At 34.4% G+C, this 17126-nt stretch overlaps 1 protein-coding gene across 2 annotated transcripts in view; it reads right to left on the bottom strand.

Annotated features, from left to right (window-relative positions):
- Positions 1-821: 821 nt before the first annotated feature.
- LOC108914662 (glycogen debranching enzyme) overlaps positions 822-17126 on the bottom strand; it is a 36956-nt gene continuing 20651 nt past the window's right edge. For both annotated transcript variants that reach the window (XM_018720510.2, XM_018720509.2), the window contains 13 exons: positions 16282-16735; positions 15943-16151; positions 15688-15891; positions 15407-15636; positions 14990-15079; positions 11431-11608; positions 11192-11370; positions 10953-11133; positions 10470-10765; positions 5696-6120; positions 2542-2727; positions 2258-2485; positions 822-1937 (listed from right to left, as the gene is read on the bottom strand). In XM_018720510.2, the coding sequence (XP_018576026.1) occupies positions 1884-1937; positions 2258-2485; positions 2542-2727; positions 5696-6120; positions 10470-10765; positions 10953-11133; positions 11192-11370; positions 11431-11608; positions 14990-15079; positions 15407-15636; positions 15688-15891; positions 15943-16151; positions 16282-16735 (2914 nt within the window). In that variant the 3' untranslated portion in view covers positions 822-1883. The remainder of the gene's footprint in view (positions 1938-2257; positions 2486-2541; positions 2728-5695; positions 6121-10469; positions 10766-10952; positions 11134-11191; positions 11371-11430; positions 11609-14989; positions 15080-15406; positions 15637-15687; positions 15892-15942; positions 16152-16281; positions 16736-17126) is intronic.

Raw genomic sequence — 17126 nt, 5'->3', positions numbered from 1 at the left:
CCTTTACTAGATTGCCAAATTTTCAGATTTTTCGGATCAGTACTTTCCGAAATATCCATTCCTGGTGGGACATGTTTTACAACATAATTAATCTTGTAATAATTGCCTTAATTGTTAAATTAAGGATGCGTTCACTTCAATTACTTCTAATTAGTCTAACAATACCATGACATCGTTAAACAAAGGAGCATCAGGTATTGTACTCACTGTAAAGTCTGAACTCTAATCCATGTTGGGCGTTTTCACTTTTACGTACGTGATTTTTCAATAATAAAGTTCATGCAATTTTTATCCTTACACGTTGTTTAGCTTGAACAATAATGAAAAAAATTGGGAGACACTTATGGTGGGCCGCCCCATGCTTGTAATGGAAAACTCCAAGCTTATAAGGAAATCGTTGCCTATATGAAGACCACAAACCAGAAAAATAGTTACAAACTAAGTTCTTGAAGGTTTTATTAACTTACTAAAAAAACTGTTTAAGAATTCGTTCTTAAATTCATTGTTGATGTTGAAAAGTTAATGTTTAAGTAAAATTTTATCGCTCAACTGTTGAAACAAATGATTCATGACAAGTTATTCGTTTACGTCGTCATTAACATTCCACAGTATACCAATGAAAAAAAAAATATTTCAAATGCACTAAGTATGTATTATAAAGTATACCTGTCAATTTATACAAAGAATAAAGATATATTATACCAAAATTATTTTTACTGTGGTCCAATTACCATTTTTTTATACGTTTTCCCCCCGTTTCTTCATCATTTCAAATTTTTAATGTGAGCCTGACGTAGACTGATGTGGAATAAAAAACTATGAAATCTTCAAATATTTATTATATCAGTTACACAGCATAAATATAACATGCAAAAATTTAACGTTTAAGATATATAACTTTAAAAAGCAACAATTCAGTACATAATTTCAACAAAAAACATAAATAAATAATTTTAATAAAACTAGTGGCACAAATTTCCAGTCTTCTCTTAAAATCAAGCTAAATATATAACAAAGAAAGTTACGAGTACTAGTGCAAAAAAAGCTAGGGTATACATAATAGTGATGCGTGCTATTTTTTTATGTTCCGACTGCGTCAGCCTGGGTTTCGCTCTCGGAACGGTTTCTAACAAAAGAGGATTAAGTAAAAGAACGTCCCGTTCGGTTATCGGTTGATTCACATTTTCCTCGATTAAATCCGTTTCTTCGTAATTCAAAACGTCCGAGCTGTTCGATATTTCGTCTAGAACTGGTTTAATTTCATCTAAATTGACGCTCGGCGCTGACTTCTTTTTGCCGTTCGAAACCGATACCCGCGAATATTGGTGGCTGTACACTTTCCTAGGATAATAAAAATGATCGCTAGTCGATGCAAAAATGGGAACATAATTCTTGAAAAGACACGAGTTCAAACCTAGTTTATCTCGAGATTCATGTAAATCAAATTTGGGTAAGTTGAGTAACAATCCGGGGGTCTCCTGAGCAGGGTATTTACAATAAAAAGGCACGAAAGCAGTATTACAATTTGATACACTGTTTGATATAAGGATATTACGTTCGGTCTGTACTAAGTCCCGAACAGGGACTATAAAACTAGTTAAAGTTTGGTTATTTTTAAAATAAATGTCACTATAAGTTGTAAAAACACTGATTGCATTATTAACCAAGTCGACTTCATAATGTTGAGGTTTACCCAGTTGCGACGTATAAATTTTGATTTCCTCCAGCGAAAAAACCGCCTCGGTGTGAACTTTTTGCCGACGTAATATTTTTGATAGTTTCGGAGACGGATTTTTCTTTTGGTCTATTTCTGTCGATGTGGAATTGTCATAATAATGAGCCTTAACTACTTTATTTTGTTTATACACTAAACTACCGCTAAGTCAATTAATAAATACAGGTTGATTAGACTCGATCTTCTGCAAATCGTGAAGGACCTAAAAAAAAATATTTTCGGTCGTAAATGATTGACGTACACTTAGCAACACATCAGAACCAAAGTTCCATAAAAAAAATGAGCCCCAATATAAGAAACTATAGTAGGATCGTATTTGATGCAAAGTAAAGCAAAAAATTGTCGGTCTTTTATCAAAGGTGTTATCATTTTTAGGGCCCCTTAAAACCGTATTGCACTGGATCCCTTGACAGGCAATGATTTATTACTGTGCATCGAATATGATCCTATAGACACTAAGATTTTTACTAATTTCATAAATCTTTTTTCTAACAACTAAAAAACAAAAGCATTATCAAATACCTCCAAAATGCAGGCCATGCTCCACGCCTGCGTCCTAGAGCTGTCGCGGCAATACGAACCATTGCTATTGGTAAGTTCCGGAAGGCCTCTCCATACTGAGCTTTGCAATTCCGTAAAATGTTTGGACAAGACAACCTTTGTATCAGCTATGGTTTCGTTAAGGACTCCGTTTAGAGAAGCAAAATGGAGTTTGGCCCTTAAAAAGAACCCTACCGGCCATACCCATTCCTGTAAAGCGAGACGTAAGGAATAAGTAAATAATGACGATGAAAGTATTAGAGTACCGGTCCCTGGTGATAGTTAAATCCATTCGCGACTGACGGGTCGGTAGAATCGTTAGAATTGTCGTAGTTGCCGTTGTAAAGCCAGTCTTTGGGATCCAACGTTTTCATTCCCAAGGGCCCCAATAGGTGTTTTTCGGCCTGTCTCAGGGCTGTCCAGGCTTGTTGGGGAGTAAATAATTCAGGAGCCTGTACAAGTGAGAATAAATGTGAAATTACGGAAAAAATGCAAGTAAATGTGAAATATGGAAATAAACGTGAAGCGATGCGCCTCTAGTAAAACGAGCAAGGCCTACCAACACATTGGTACACTATTTTGTTCCTTTATAGCTATTACCACGCAGTTGCTCAGAAAAGATTTCTGTCAGAAATATATTCTTTTTTTCAATATTTTTCAGATTTTATGGGCAACTAAATACATTCATCTAAATTTTGCAAAGCAGAAATTCAAAATTTATAACATTGTCATCACAGATAGGACCAGGCTGTTGGAAGAAAATGTAGAAACGATTGCAATGTTGGCTTTCAAGTAACAATAAGACTATCTGATACACACACAGTGTCCCGAAATTAGGGGGCAATATTTCTGCAGGGTATTTTGAAAAATATATTACTTTTTCTTTGTATAAACATGGGTGCAAAAATTCTTCCTAAGGAACTTATAGCCACTTAAAGGGGCCACTCTGATGATGTTTTTTTCTAAATAACTCCTGAACAAGTTGAGATAAATTTATGAAATTTGGTAACTAGCTTAACTTTTATATGCTCAGTCCATAACTAAAACAAAATCTAAAAATTTTAATCGTATATGTTCCAACACTGGGGAGGAGGGGGGTAAAACGACTCCGCACTTTTCTTATGGGAAGTGGGTTTCGGCCAATTTTTTTGAAACTTCGCAGGTTGATAATTCTTAACATGTAGATCAAAAGTCTCAATGGGTACAAAGCCCCAAATCCACCACTTACCCCCCACCCCCCCCAAAAAAACTGCCTCCAAGTAGCAGGGGCGATTTAACTGATTTCTGCATGTAAAACAATTTATTTTTGTAATTAACCCAACAACGACCCCAAACAACCACATTTTTGATTAGCAAACTGCCCCACTTGACCCCGCCCCCTACGAATCAGCCTACGGATTTTCCAGATTACTGTATTTTATAGTTGCACGTATTTTTTTTTGCACATATTTTTTCACACTGAATTTGAATCTGCAACTCAATTTTACAAAATCGGGTCAGGAAAATTGTTATTAACAATTTAATTGTTTATATAGCTGTAGAAAGTTTGTGATTTTATGAAAAAATATTTCATGTAAAAGCTATTTATTTTGACTAAATCTAAAAAAAAGTTTTTATGTGATTTTTTTCGAAAAAGAATATTCAAGCTGCAAAACGATGTTAAGCTTAATACACGTATATATGTACAGCTATCATACGTATACTTTTTTTCATAAAACGAGTAAACTCCCCACTACTTGGAGGCAGTTTTTGGGGGGGAAGGTGTGGATTTGGGGCTTCGTGCCCATTGAGACTTTTGATCTACATGTTAAGAACTATCAACCTGCGAAGTTTCAAAAAAATTGGCGAAACCCACTTCCCATAAGAAAAGTGCGGGGTCCTTTACCGTACCTTTTTTATGCTTTGACTTTTATGACTTTCGACTGAAAACTATCAAATTTCAGAGTTTTTAAGTAAAAAAAAGGTACTCTTGCTCCATATTGGTGGAATGTTCCATTTTAATGTAAAATCCATTTAAAAATAATGCATAATTACATGTGTTAACCATCGGAAATCGAAATTGTCAATATTTTCTATTGTAGCGGGTTATGAAAAACAAAAACGCGTAAATTATTATTTGACAAAGTAAAAAAAACCATTGAAATTATTAAATACAATAAACTAGTAAAAATAATTCAAAACTACACCATTAATAAAACTTATCTTTATCTCAATAGTAATTTTTCTCTAAAAGATTTCTATTTCACTGAATAAATTTTTCAGCTTGACGTCGAATTGCCTGTGAAGACCTCTAAATTTCAAAATTATTTTGTCAGATTTGATTCGTAGCCAAATGAATCCTCTCTTGTAATTCTTCCCAAGGATTTATATCTGTAGCGTAAACTACAGCCTTCGTCCTACTCCACAGAAAGTAATTTAGAGGATTAGGTCTAGAGATCGAGGTGGCCATGGAGTGGGGCCACCTCTACCTATTCACCTGCCAGGAAAACGATGGTTTAACCAACTTATGACATTATGGGCAAAGTGAGGTGGTGCCCCATCTTGTTGATAGTGTAACGTTAAGCGTACATTTAACAGTGTATCTTACATCATTTTGTAGAAAGTTTAAGTATCCTTCTGCATTCAGACGAACGGGAAACTGAATTGGTCCAACTAACTGGACCTCTAAAATTCCTGTCCACACATTTATTGCAAATCTATTTTGAAAATTCGTGTGCCGTATTGCCCATGAATTTTGGTCTGACCAGAAATGGGTATTATAAATATCTTCTAGCTCTACATTTGTAAAATGTTGCATTTTTGACTTAAAACAATTCGCAAAAAGTAAATAATGGAACTGTCAATGCAAATGACGCCAAACGCATTTTTGTTATTCAAAACCTGCGACAATAAAAAATATTGACAATTTCAATTCTCGGTAAGTTCTCGTTTACACATGTACACATTATTTTTAAACGGATTTTACACAAAAATTAAATATTCTACCAATCTGAACCAAGAGGACCTTTTTTTTATGGTAAATTTTGTGACCCCCCCCCAGTGTGAGAACGTATGTGATGAAAATTTGTAAATTTCGTTTTAGTGGCAGACTGAGCACGTAAGAATTAAGCTAGTTACCAAATTTCATAAAATCTTTTTCGACATAGAACACCCTGTAGAAATACTGCCCCCTAATTTTGGGACACCCTGTATATTAAGTTAAATTTAAAAATGTTGCGCCATCATTTTTATAAAGTGACAATTTCTTTTCTATAAAACTTTATTATTCTGTTGCTGACTTGAAATTTGTTTTTTGGTATTAGCGAATAAATGTGAAATTTTGGATTTTCGTTTTTGCGAAACTTGATTATTTTTTTTTGCAAAAATTACATAGACCTAATTATGCCCATTATATTTTCCCCAATTTTTATATTTACTTACCGCGACCATCGCGATTGGAAAGTTGCAACGCAGCTGGAAATCCGCCCATACATTCGAAGCCCCGAAACTGTCTTTATAAATCCCCCTTCTGTGGATTAAATCAGATCTGTATTCTTCCGGCACTGGCGTATTACTTATCCAGAAATACTTTTCAAAGTTGGCTTGAATTTTATCGCTCCATTCCTTAAACGTCCATTTGGTAACGGAACCGTTCTTGTGGGTCCTTTCCACACCGCTGTAAGGATATTTCTTATTTTGGTTAAGTTTCCACAGCCACGTTATGACGGCCTTGGAGAGACCGATGAGTTCGACGGCGGAGCCGTCTCTTGGAGTGGCGGGCCCGCCGCGGTTTCCTGCTTTGTCCGACGAACCCATTTTATCCATCCATGTGCCGCAATTCCATCCGTTGCCGCCGAACACAAACCCTGAAATATTTATAAAATCAGCATAACTTCAACAATTTTCTATTTGCGTTTACGTTTGTTCGTCATGTTTTATTTTTCGAAATTCCGATATCTAAATTCACCAGGAATATGAACACTTTGTCATAAATACGTCGAAGTTTGTCGTTAATTTATGTAAAGCTTTTAGAAAACTGGTAAGTTAAAAAAATAATCCTATCTTATTTAAAATATGATGGTTTTTCGGGTTAATATGTCCCGGTCTATGTACCTGGTCATAGCCAATTACATACATTGCACTTCCTTAAACTTAGTTAAGAATTTTTGACCTGCGTTTGTTGTTCTCGGGCTAGGCTCTATGGAGGCAGAACCCCTAAATGCATAACGCCGATTGACGATTCCACCCTGTTGTCAACCCACCCCTTCTCGGGGGTGGAATTTTTTTTTCAAAAATAACGCTGGAAATCGATAGAGAATCAAATTTTGAGCAAAAAATATTCGAAGAATTTTTTCGAAAAATCAATAGTTTTTTAGTTATTCACTATTGAAAACTTGGAATTTTGAGTGAAAAAAAAATACTATCAAAATATTTTTCGCGAATAACTCAAAAACTACGCATTTTATTAAAGAAAGTGTAATGAACAAAAATGTAGCTTATAAATAAACAAAGAAAATGAATTAAAAAGTGTTTTACATTCTATACGAAGCGAAATATGGTTAGAGGAAGGGGAATATTCGAATTGATGTATTCAACGTCAAATAACGGAAAAAGGATTAATTTTACGTGTATAACGCTACAGGAGTTGTTTGTAGTCCTCAAAAAGACCTTCAAAATGAGCACTTATAAAAGTTAATTAGAGTCAAATTAAAGGAGTTATCATCAAAAACAGATGGGTTGCTCATATTTTTAAGAAAAAATGAGCAGTAAACGCTGTACCATTTCCATCAGAATTAAAATTAATCGTAGACCCTTTATAATTAGTTTTGTTTTAGTGCTTTTCATACAATCCTGAAGTTAGACCTGTTTAGAATCCGTATTTTTTAAGTCATGTACGGTAAAAGTTGAAAACGTATGTCATTATTAAAAAAAAATTGCCTTATTTATACAATAACTCTGAAACTATGGAAGATACATAAAAAATGATAGACAACAAAAATGTAGCTTTTTTTTTTCAAGAAATATTTTGCTTTTTTTATTCCTACAGCATAAAAAATAAAGGGGATATCGTAGGGATGGGCAGTTATTGAAAAATAACCGGTTATCGGTTAACCGGTAATTTTTCTTAGTCGGTTAAACCTGAATCGGTTAACCTCTACCTAAAAACCGGTTATTGAAATAACCGGCCCTTTTAAATTTTTGTGAGTGCTCTAATTTATCTCTGTATTAAAAAATTGTGTAGTCATGTATCTGATTTAAAAATTTATATTTTTTTACTTTTATTCAAACACCAAGCAGTGCTTATATTTATTTTTTTAAACTTTATCAATTGGTTAGGTTTTCATATCGAGGAGAAATAAAACATTGATTTGACAGCTGAAATTTATTGTTATTTTGACACTTCATAATGACCAATATGTTTTGTCCCGTCAAGGAAGCCTAATTAGCGTGGTCCGACCCACAGACCACTAAATAGAATGTCCGGCCGACGATGGCTTAAGTCTGATCACAGCAAAATAAATATTTATTTATTTTATCTATGCTGTAGTCTGATCTACTTTCAAGTTTAGGGATAGAGCACAATATACTTTAATCGTACAGTGAGCTAGAGCTAAAATTTTCACTCGGTATCGGTAAAATAACTGGCACGCGGTTTTTGACATAAATAATCGGTTATCAGGTTAAACCGAAGTCGGGAAATAACCGGTTTTTGACCGGTTAACCGACACACAATAATCGGTTATTCATTTAACCGGTTATTTTTGCCCATCCCTAGGATATCGCCGCTTGAAGTATCCATTTTAGTGACAAAATGACCTGTCTCGAGCCCTTCGATCCTTTCCCTTTAAAAAACGAAGGACTTAAAGGGTTTTATATGCAAACGATCTTACAGCTATTGAAATTACCTTTAAAATGCTTTTTTGTAGGATACCATAGCTTCAAAATTAACCAAGTTATGGTAAAAAAACCAATGACATTTTTTTCGGAGGAAAATAGGCTTTCTCATTTTTGGAGCAAAATGTTAGGATTCAAGTGCGCAACAATATAAGGGAATTTTTATTTTAAATTATCGCACAATTATAGCATTCCAAGATTTAAAATGTAATTTTTTATAATTTTTTTTATCACAGGGGTGATTTTATAAGGGTTGAAAAGTGTTATGAGATACAAATTCTTTCATAAGCTATGAGGGAATTTTTATTTTAAATAATTGCATTGTTAAAGCATTCCAAGCTTTTAAAAAGTAATTTTTTATCATTTTTGTCAATACAGGGGTGGTTTTTAGGGATTGAAAGGGAAAAATTCTTTTATTAGCTATAAGGTAACNAACTTAGCTAAGAATTTTTGACCTGCGTTTGTTGTTCTCGGGCTAGGCTCTATGGAGGCATTTATGCATAACGCCGATTGACGATTCCACCCTGTTGGGGGTTGACACCCCTTCTCGGGGGTGGACATTTTTTTTTCAAAAATAACGCTGGAAATCGATAGAGAATCAAATTTTGAGCAAAAAATATTCGAAGAATTTTTTCGAAAAATCTAGTTTTTTAGTTATTCACTATTGAAAACTTTGAATTTTGAGTGAAAAAAAACACTTTTTGAAAGTATTTTTCGCGAATAACTCAAAAACTACCCATTTTATTAAAAAAGTGTAATGAACAAAAATGTAGCTTATAGATAAACAAAGAAAATTAATTAAAAAGTGTTATACGTTCTATACAAAGCGAAATATGGTTAGTGGAAGGGGACTTGTTTTGGAGGGAATACTCGAATCGATGTATACAACGTCAAATAACGGAAAAAGGATTAATTTTACGTGTATAACGCTCCCGGAGTTTTTTGTAGTACTCAAAAAGACCTTCAAAATGAGCACTTATAAAAGTTAATTAGACCAAAATTGAAGGAGTTATTGTCAAAAATAGATGGGTTGCTCATATTTTTTAAGGAAAAATGAGTGGTAAACGCTGTACCATTTCCATCAGAATAAAAATTAATCGTAGACCCTTTACAATTAGTTTTGTTTTAGTATTTTTCATACGATCCTGAAGTTAGACAGGTTTAGAATGCGTATTTGTTTAATAATGTACGGTAAAAGTTGAAAACGTATTTTTCATTATTCAAAAAACTTGCCTCATCTATATAATAACTTTGAAACTATGAAAGATACGGTAAAAGTTGAAAACGTATTTTTCATTATTCAAAAAAAAATTGCCTTTTTTATATAATAACTGAAACTATGAAAGATACGTAAAAAATGATAGACAACAAAAATGTAGCTTTTTTTTCAACAAATATTTTGCATTTTCTTTATTCCTATAGCATAAAAAATAAAAGAGATATCGCCGCTTGTAGTATCTTTTGTAGTGAAAAAATGACCTGTCTCGAGCCCTTCCATCCTTTCCCTTTAAAAACCGAAAGACTTAAAAGGTTTTATATGCAAACAATCTTACAGGTCTTGAAATTATCTTTAAAATGCTTTTTTGTAGGATACTATAGCTTCAAAATTAACCGAGTTATGGTAAAAAAACCAATGACATTTTTTCGGAGCAAAATAGGCTTTCTCATTTTTGGAGCAAAATGTTAGGATTCAAGTGCGCAACAATATAAGGGAATTTTTATTTTAAATTATTGCACAATTATAACATTCCAAGATTTAAAATGTAATTTTTTATAATTTTTTTAGCACAGGGGTGATTTTATAAGGGTTGAAAAGTGTTATGAGATACAAATTGTTTCATAAGCAATGAGGGAATTTTTATTTTAAATAATTTCACCGTTAAAGCATTCCAAGTTTTTAAAAAGTAATTTTTTATCATTTTTGTCAATACATGGGTGGTTTTTAGGGATTGAAAGGGAAACATTCTTTTATTAGCTAGAAGGTAACTTATTTTAAATAATTTTACGATTTAATCATTCCAAATTTTTAAATAGTAATTTTTTATCATTATTTTTTGCATAGGGGTAGTTTTTAAGGGTTAAATAAAGGATCGAAAAGATCAAATATATCATAAAACATGTTCGAGAACATGGAACATTATTTAATCTCTGTGCTTGAACAAGATTTTTATCAATAAAATGTTTAAAACTTAATTTTTTCAATTTTTTCACTTAGTTTTTACCCCTAAAAAAACAAAATGCGTCAATCGGACTTGTGTCACTTTTGAAACAATTTTTAAAAAGCACTACTCAACGATTATATTTATTAAAGAATGTTTACCTGTTTCCGGGTGAACGCCTATTTGATTGTTAAATCCTCTGTCCGTCATGTGTTCGTCTATCTGCCTGCCCGCGTTCCGTTCTCTGAAAGTTAATCCTTGGAAGTGGACCTTCAAGGCTTCCTGCATAACATCGTGTAACGGCTGATCGACAGCTCCTGGTGGTTGAGCTGGAGAATCGTCCGTTGGAAATATCCTAGACACTTTATCGGTAAGAATTTTATCCCCGTTTGGAGCCTCTTCTACGTATTCCTTAATGCAATACAGCCACCACCATACGGCGTCTCTGCAATTGAACCTAAAAGGAAACTTAGGTGATTCTACTCGTAAAAATGATGGACAAGATTTCGTGAAATTTAAACGAAAATTAAAGTGGTCAAAAATCGATAAAAAGTAGGAGCTGTACCACTTTCTAGGTCCACAAAGAGAAATTTCATGACGAAAAAATGTCGGAAGAATTCTAACTACAGTAAATAATATTTTACCTTGAGTTACGTCCGCCGTCCAACAAATTAGGTATGAGGCCGTGTCGCAAACAAGCGGCATATCCCAAAATATGTTGCCTGGCTTCTTCAAACCGTCCCGTAAGTATGAACAGTCCTCTCAAAGAGATGAACGTATCTCTTCCCCAATTCCTCATGTAACCGACGGCGAAGTGCGGCAAACCTAAAAGGTAATTTTATATTTTCAAGCGATTAACGTCAACGTCGTAAACACTTCTTACCGGCACTTAAAGTGACGCAAGCCTGGACGCTTTCACCTTTGTCGTTTTTTCTAGTCGGTGGTTTCGGCGGTGCTAGACTAGGAGACAGAACCGGTAGATCGGCCGATTTTATGTAAGCCGCGAATTGCACGGAACCCAAGGAGAGACCTCTTACGAATGTAGAACCGTGATTGACAAAACTGGAAATAAATGTAGGAGAATATAAAGAAAACTATGTTTGTGGTACAACGTGTACGTACTTAGACATTAGCTTATAACATTTCTCCAGTAAGAGAACGTAGATTCCTGTAACGACAACGTCAAAATAGCTTGGTACCAAGTATCTTGGTATGTTGTTAAAGAATTTTGTGTTCTCTTCGATCCACTGTCCCAGATGTCTAGTGTTGATGTCTAATTTTAATCTCTTCCAAATGTATTCTACAAAATTATTAAACATTGAAATTTTTCCATTTTTAAGCTCCTCGCAACTAACTAAAAATGTACTGTGAAGGAATTCAACTATAGAACACCCACAAGAATGTTAAAAATTTAATATATACAGGGTGATTTATTTGAATACAGCAAACGTAAAATAGAGACACAAACATTACATTTAAAATATAGAGGCACTCTTTCGTGCATGGACCAGGTCCCCCTATAAGAAGTCTAAAAACAAATTGTCAAATAATGTGTCGCACAGAAAGGTTAGAAGGTACTAAGACTTGTTTGTGATAGCCCTAACCAAAACGGAATTTGTCAGGTATTAAGTGAAGCAATTTTTTCTACTAGTTGTAGAATTACTTCAATTGCTGTTCACAATATTCTTGAGGAGTAAGAGAAGCCATTGTTACATATTTCGCATCACAATCTTATTTAATACGTTAGCACCTGCTAACTGAGTCAGTGAATTAATCTACAAAAAAAATAATGGCTCTGTGGTTTTTCTTAAGAGTCCGTTCTCTGTACACTCCTGGGGTATCGCTGCGGGTGCACGGGCGTTACACCTAGAGACAGAGACTATCACTCTCCCACTACGATGATTTTACGGTGGACGTATTTAGAATGTTTAGATTGATTTAAACGGGCCTATAATGTTACAATATTTACTTCAATAATTGTACTTGAATTGACACAACTATTGTATTGTTAGTGTTGAAGTTGTACAATTTTTGTTGCAACACAAAATTGAATAACTGACATCCCCATCGATTTCATTTTTTAATGCTCCTCTTTTTATTTTTGTTTTTATGTAACACTACAGTCAATGTCCCAGCTAAAATTATGCATGTTTTGTCTTTCCAAAATATTTTAAATTTTATTCAATAAATCAAAATCTGTACTAACTAGAAATGAATCGTATGTAAAATTGTAATGTTAGTGGTTAAGTTGTAAGATCGTACAGAAAATTATATCAACCTCTGATTGGTACAATTATCGCAGCGTTAGTGGAGGCGTTTTATATAACGAGCGTTCAAATAAAAACGTGGTCGAAGTTGGCACTGACACATTGGACGTAGGGAGTAGCTTATAGCGACCAACTTAACCTCATTTCTCAACGAGCTGTATAGCAGCTGTCAGTTTCAATAACGTTAATAACTATATAACTTTATTTTAAAGAATAATGTGATAACAATAACAAACAATTAAAGGAGAACAAACGCAAATCTTTTTTTAACACTGTGTGGCAGGTACCGACTGATACTCCCACCATTTGTGATAAAACACGTACAGAAGTTCTTGGCGCATTTTCCATTATTTGTTGGACATTTTCTTTTAATTCTTCAGTCCGCTTTTTAGGTCGGCCGCTTCCTTCTTTTCTTGTTACACTGCCCGTTTCACGAAAAACATTAACACAACGCTGAACTGCACTTTGAAAAATTTTGTACTCAACAACGCCAACGGGAAATTGATTTTGAAATTCTATGAAACATTCCTCAATAGAATACTTCCATATTCCATCAATCTTGCGTCCATTTCTAAAGTAGAACTCTATGATAAACACTTTTTGTTCTTGAGAAAACACCATTTTAAAAGCTTTTTAAAACAAAAATATTCAAATTGATAGCGGCGATATAGCGCTTTGACAGATGACGTTTAAGTTCATTTGCTATACGCTACGCCCTACGTCCAAATTTTCAGAACCAACTTGACCACGTTTTTATTTGAACGCTCGTTACATTCAACATTTACCCTTTGTACCGTATTTCCCTTAGTAGATTATTTTGATTATGTTGTAAAGTATTTTTGGATGAAAATTGACCGATATATGGCCGTTCAAACATAGTCAATTTTTCAATTTTCGTCGCGTTTACCCTTATGCATTTTAATTCTCATTTGTCGACTTGTTTGAAGGGTCATTAAAAATGAAAAAACTGAGGGGTGCAATTAAATTAGAGGGTTGAAATTGAAGATAGGGGTGAAAATGCACTTTTGCAGTTTTTTAAATACAGTGCAACTTCTTTAATCTGAACACCACATTGCCAGGCATTGTTCGTATTATCGAATCGTTCGGATTATCGAACATACTATAAAGATTTGTACATATGTATAAATCATATAAGACACATAAAACTTATATAAGGTAGAACATAAACAAGTAGTTACATATACATATATGTATTATTTTACGCTTTTCACATTTTTTATTTTTTTTACTTCCAAAAAAGCTCCAAAATTGTTACACAAAACATGACATACAACAGGTTCATCGGCAAACAAACTGACATTGGGCGGATAGGCGCGAACGACTGTCGACTACGCGCGAAGCGATCTAGTCTTTTCTTGTCATCGTTTGGATTAGCGTGTGATCGGATTAAAGAGGTTGCACTGTATAGCAAGAAAACGAAGCAAAATTTCGGTATAGTTCATAGGAAAAATGATTTAGAGAATTGAATTTCCTATCGAAATGGCTTATTTTAAAAATTTTGAAGAAAAATTTTATGCAAAAAATCATTGCTCTTTTAAAATTGTTTATTAATGATTTTGCTACAATTAAAAAACTGAAAGGCTACTAAAAAAGGAGTAAAAGTGACCAAACACAGACAAACAAACCATCTGCCAGTTTTTATGATCGGAACTTTATTTCAGAGGCCAAAAATAACACGTATCCACACCAATTTTCAATTTTGACCGAGACCGCTTTCTAATGTAATTAATGCATGGCCCTTTACTATAAATATAACGATATAAAACTTACTTATTATATTTTGCAATATCATTTCCCTTCGACGTGAAGACAAAAGTAAGTTTGATGGTTTAATTAAATACTGTCTCAATTGAGAACGTACAGATTATAACCAGACAGTTCTTTGAACTCCGGTCTTGCCCGCAATTACCAATCTCTTAGCCCATGACATTTATTAACACACATCGTTGAAGAATTTAAAACATATATTTGTTTTTGAAGTTGTAGGCGTTTGGGATTTAGCATATAATTTTGAGTAATTTCTATCAAATCGACATAATTTTGGTATCACTGCAAAGCTAAAAAATAGATCCGCTTCCCTCATGTAGGCAATTTTTGATTTAAGCCAGTTTAATTTTTAAATATAAACAATAAAAAATTAATTTTGAAAAAACTATTATACAACAGCTCTAGGACAAAATTTTGACTTTCGATTGTTTTTTTATTTGCGTCGCCATGTTTATTTGTTTTCCAAATAAGTGTTATGGGTTGAACGCAAAATCTTGGCTGTTGTTAGGATACAAAACAGTAGAATTAATGACCTCGGACTGCCGTTACATTTCGCGAACGATGTAAAAAATAAATCTCCCCGATCACAAGCAATTTATGGTTTGTATTATAATTTCATAACTCACCAATCATCCAGTTTCCATCTCTTAAATTTGCACACATTGGATGGCCCAAATCGTTATTAGGCCTAATATTAGCCAGAAGAGATACAAATCCTTGAAAAAAAAAAATAAAAAATACATAAATAAAACTTTTTATGTTCTATTATTATTAAAATATAATAGGGAAGACACTTTGAGGTATTACATGTTCTTTTTGGCACAAGTTTGTGATCGAGATTAAAAAAAATTCAATGTTTTTCATTAAAAGACAAAAGTTCTACAAATTTTGTTCACATTCATTCAATATTCATTTAGTACAGCCTTCTACTATTAAAAATACTACTTATTTTTTAATTGTGAGTAATAATAAAACATTCTTTTGTACAGATTTATAAAAACGTCATAATTTTAAAGAACTTACTTTACTGAAATATCACGTACCTTGCACTCCTGCGTACACGAGCGGACCGAAATTGGGAATATGATACGTGTCAAACCCGAATCCTTCATCTCTTTCCTCCTGGTCGCACCTGTAAATTATTCTGTTCAAGTCAGCCAACGTTAACTGATCGATGATACGAGACAGTTCCGTTTCCTTTGTCAGCGAGAATTGATTGATTAAGGATCGCACAGATTTAACGGCATCCTTCATGGTTTCCGGCAACGACGCCCTAAAATGACAATGCGATAACTTCCGATGCTAAGCCACACCAAAAACTTACTTGATCACCACAACAGACCCAGGCTTGAAATTTTTAAAGTTCAACTGTGTAACGTTCGGTGTTCCGGAATCGACTTTTTCGAATATGTCCGACTCGTCAGCCTGTATGTGTTGCTTCAAGGCAACCTGGTATTCAGAAAGACCGTTTACCCACTTTGAGTCACTGGTGAAATTCTCCCATCTAGCAAATTTCGAACCGCCATTCCTACAAATAAATCATGTAGTTGCTCGAAGGATATTTACGGAGAATACACACTTGACGCTGACGTGGCTTAGTGTTGCTTCCAAAACGATTTCATCCAAAACTCCTTCGAACCTCAGAGGCTTTATGCCTCTTTGGTAATTGCCGGCGTCTTCTCTCGGATGCCCGAATGCGGTGAACGCTACAAGGATGTAACTTTCGTGGGTGTCGGGACGATGCCTTGTCACGGCTACGATATCTGGGTCCATTTGGTCCACGTAAACCTGTGTAAAATAAAATTAATCGAAACACGTAATCAGGATGTAACACTGGTTTAAAAATTGAATTTCTTTCATGTATTATAAAATAAATAAAAAAATATGTGAGGCATACTCATCACAAAATTTATATTACCTGGTGGTAGCCTTCTTTACCCAACGTAAAATGTATGTCGTTAATGGCTTTTTTGGTAAGAATGATACCGGATTTCTTCGTAACGTATCTTAAATTCCCCATGGCCAAATTTTCATCGTCTGTCCATTCTGTATATTGCCTAGTTTCATCCACGACGTGTATGTGATGCGGTACCAACTCGTCGTAGCCTCTATTTGAGCCGCTTGCGCAGCAGGCCATGTTAACCAATGCGGTGCTCGGTAGGAGATCGAAAACCGATCTCTTCTCGACGGGGCTTGGGTTGTCGTGAGTTAAATCCAAGAACAACGCGTGGGCTATAGACGGAACTAAAGGCCTGATTCTGGGTTGATAGAACGACCCGACTGGAGTTCCCCCGTAACGGTAAACTAGGCGACCTTCTTCATGCGAGTCCCAAGCGGACATTGCCTCTCGAATTAATGAAGTTATTCCCAATCTAAAAGCGAAAAATGGTATCGAGATAAATATACGTAGGTGCAGTGAATTTAAAGAAAATCAGTTTTGACAGAATATACAGGGTGGGCCACCAGTAACGCCTCGGTCGCTAGGGACCAAACGCCAAATGCTATAGAAACCTGTTTAGGTGGGTATGTGTACAGTGGCTCTATACAAGACAGTGGCGACAATAGCCACTAAACCCCGCTCATCCGCCATGTTGCATCCAATGTCAAATTAAAAGTAACTTTTATAAAAAAATAAATTAAGGACAATATTTTTCTTATAAATTTTACGCACAAATTTTAAGCAAATAACTCCCTTGGAAAGTGATTTTAAATAATGAATGAATGTAAAATCTACTTGTGCAATAGGGGAGGATAAATATATAA

This window comes from Anoplophora glabripennis, unplaced genomic scaffold, assembly GCF_000390285.2.
Source record: "Anoplophora glabripennis isolate ALB-LARVAE unplaced genomic scaffold, Agla_2.0 scaffold902, whole genome shotgun sequence".
NCBI classification, from domain to species: Eukaryota; Metazoa; Arthropoda; class Insecta; order Coleoptera; family Cerambycidae; genus Anoplophora; species Anoplophora glabripennis.
This window is presented reverse-complemented; position numbering and strand designations above follow the sequence as displayed.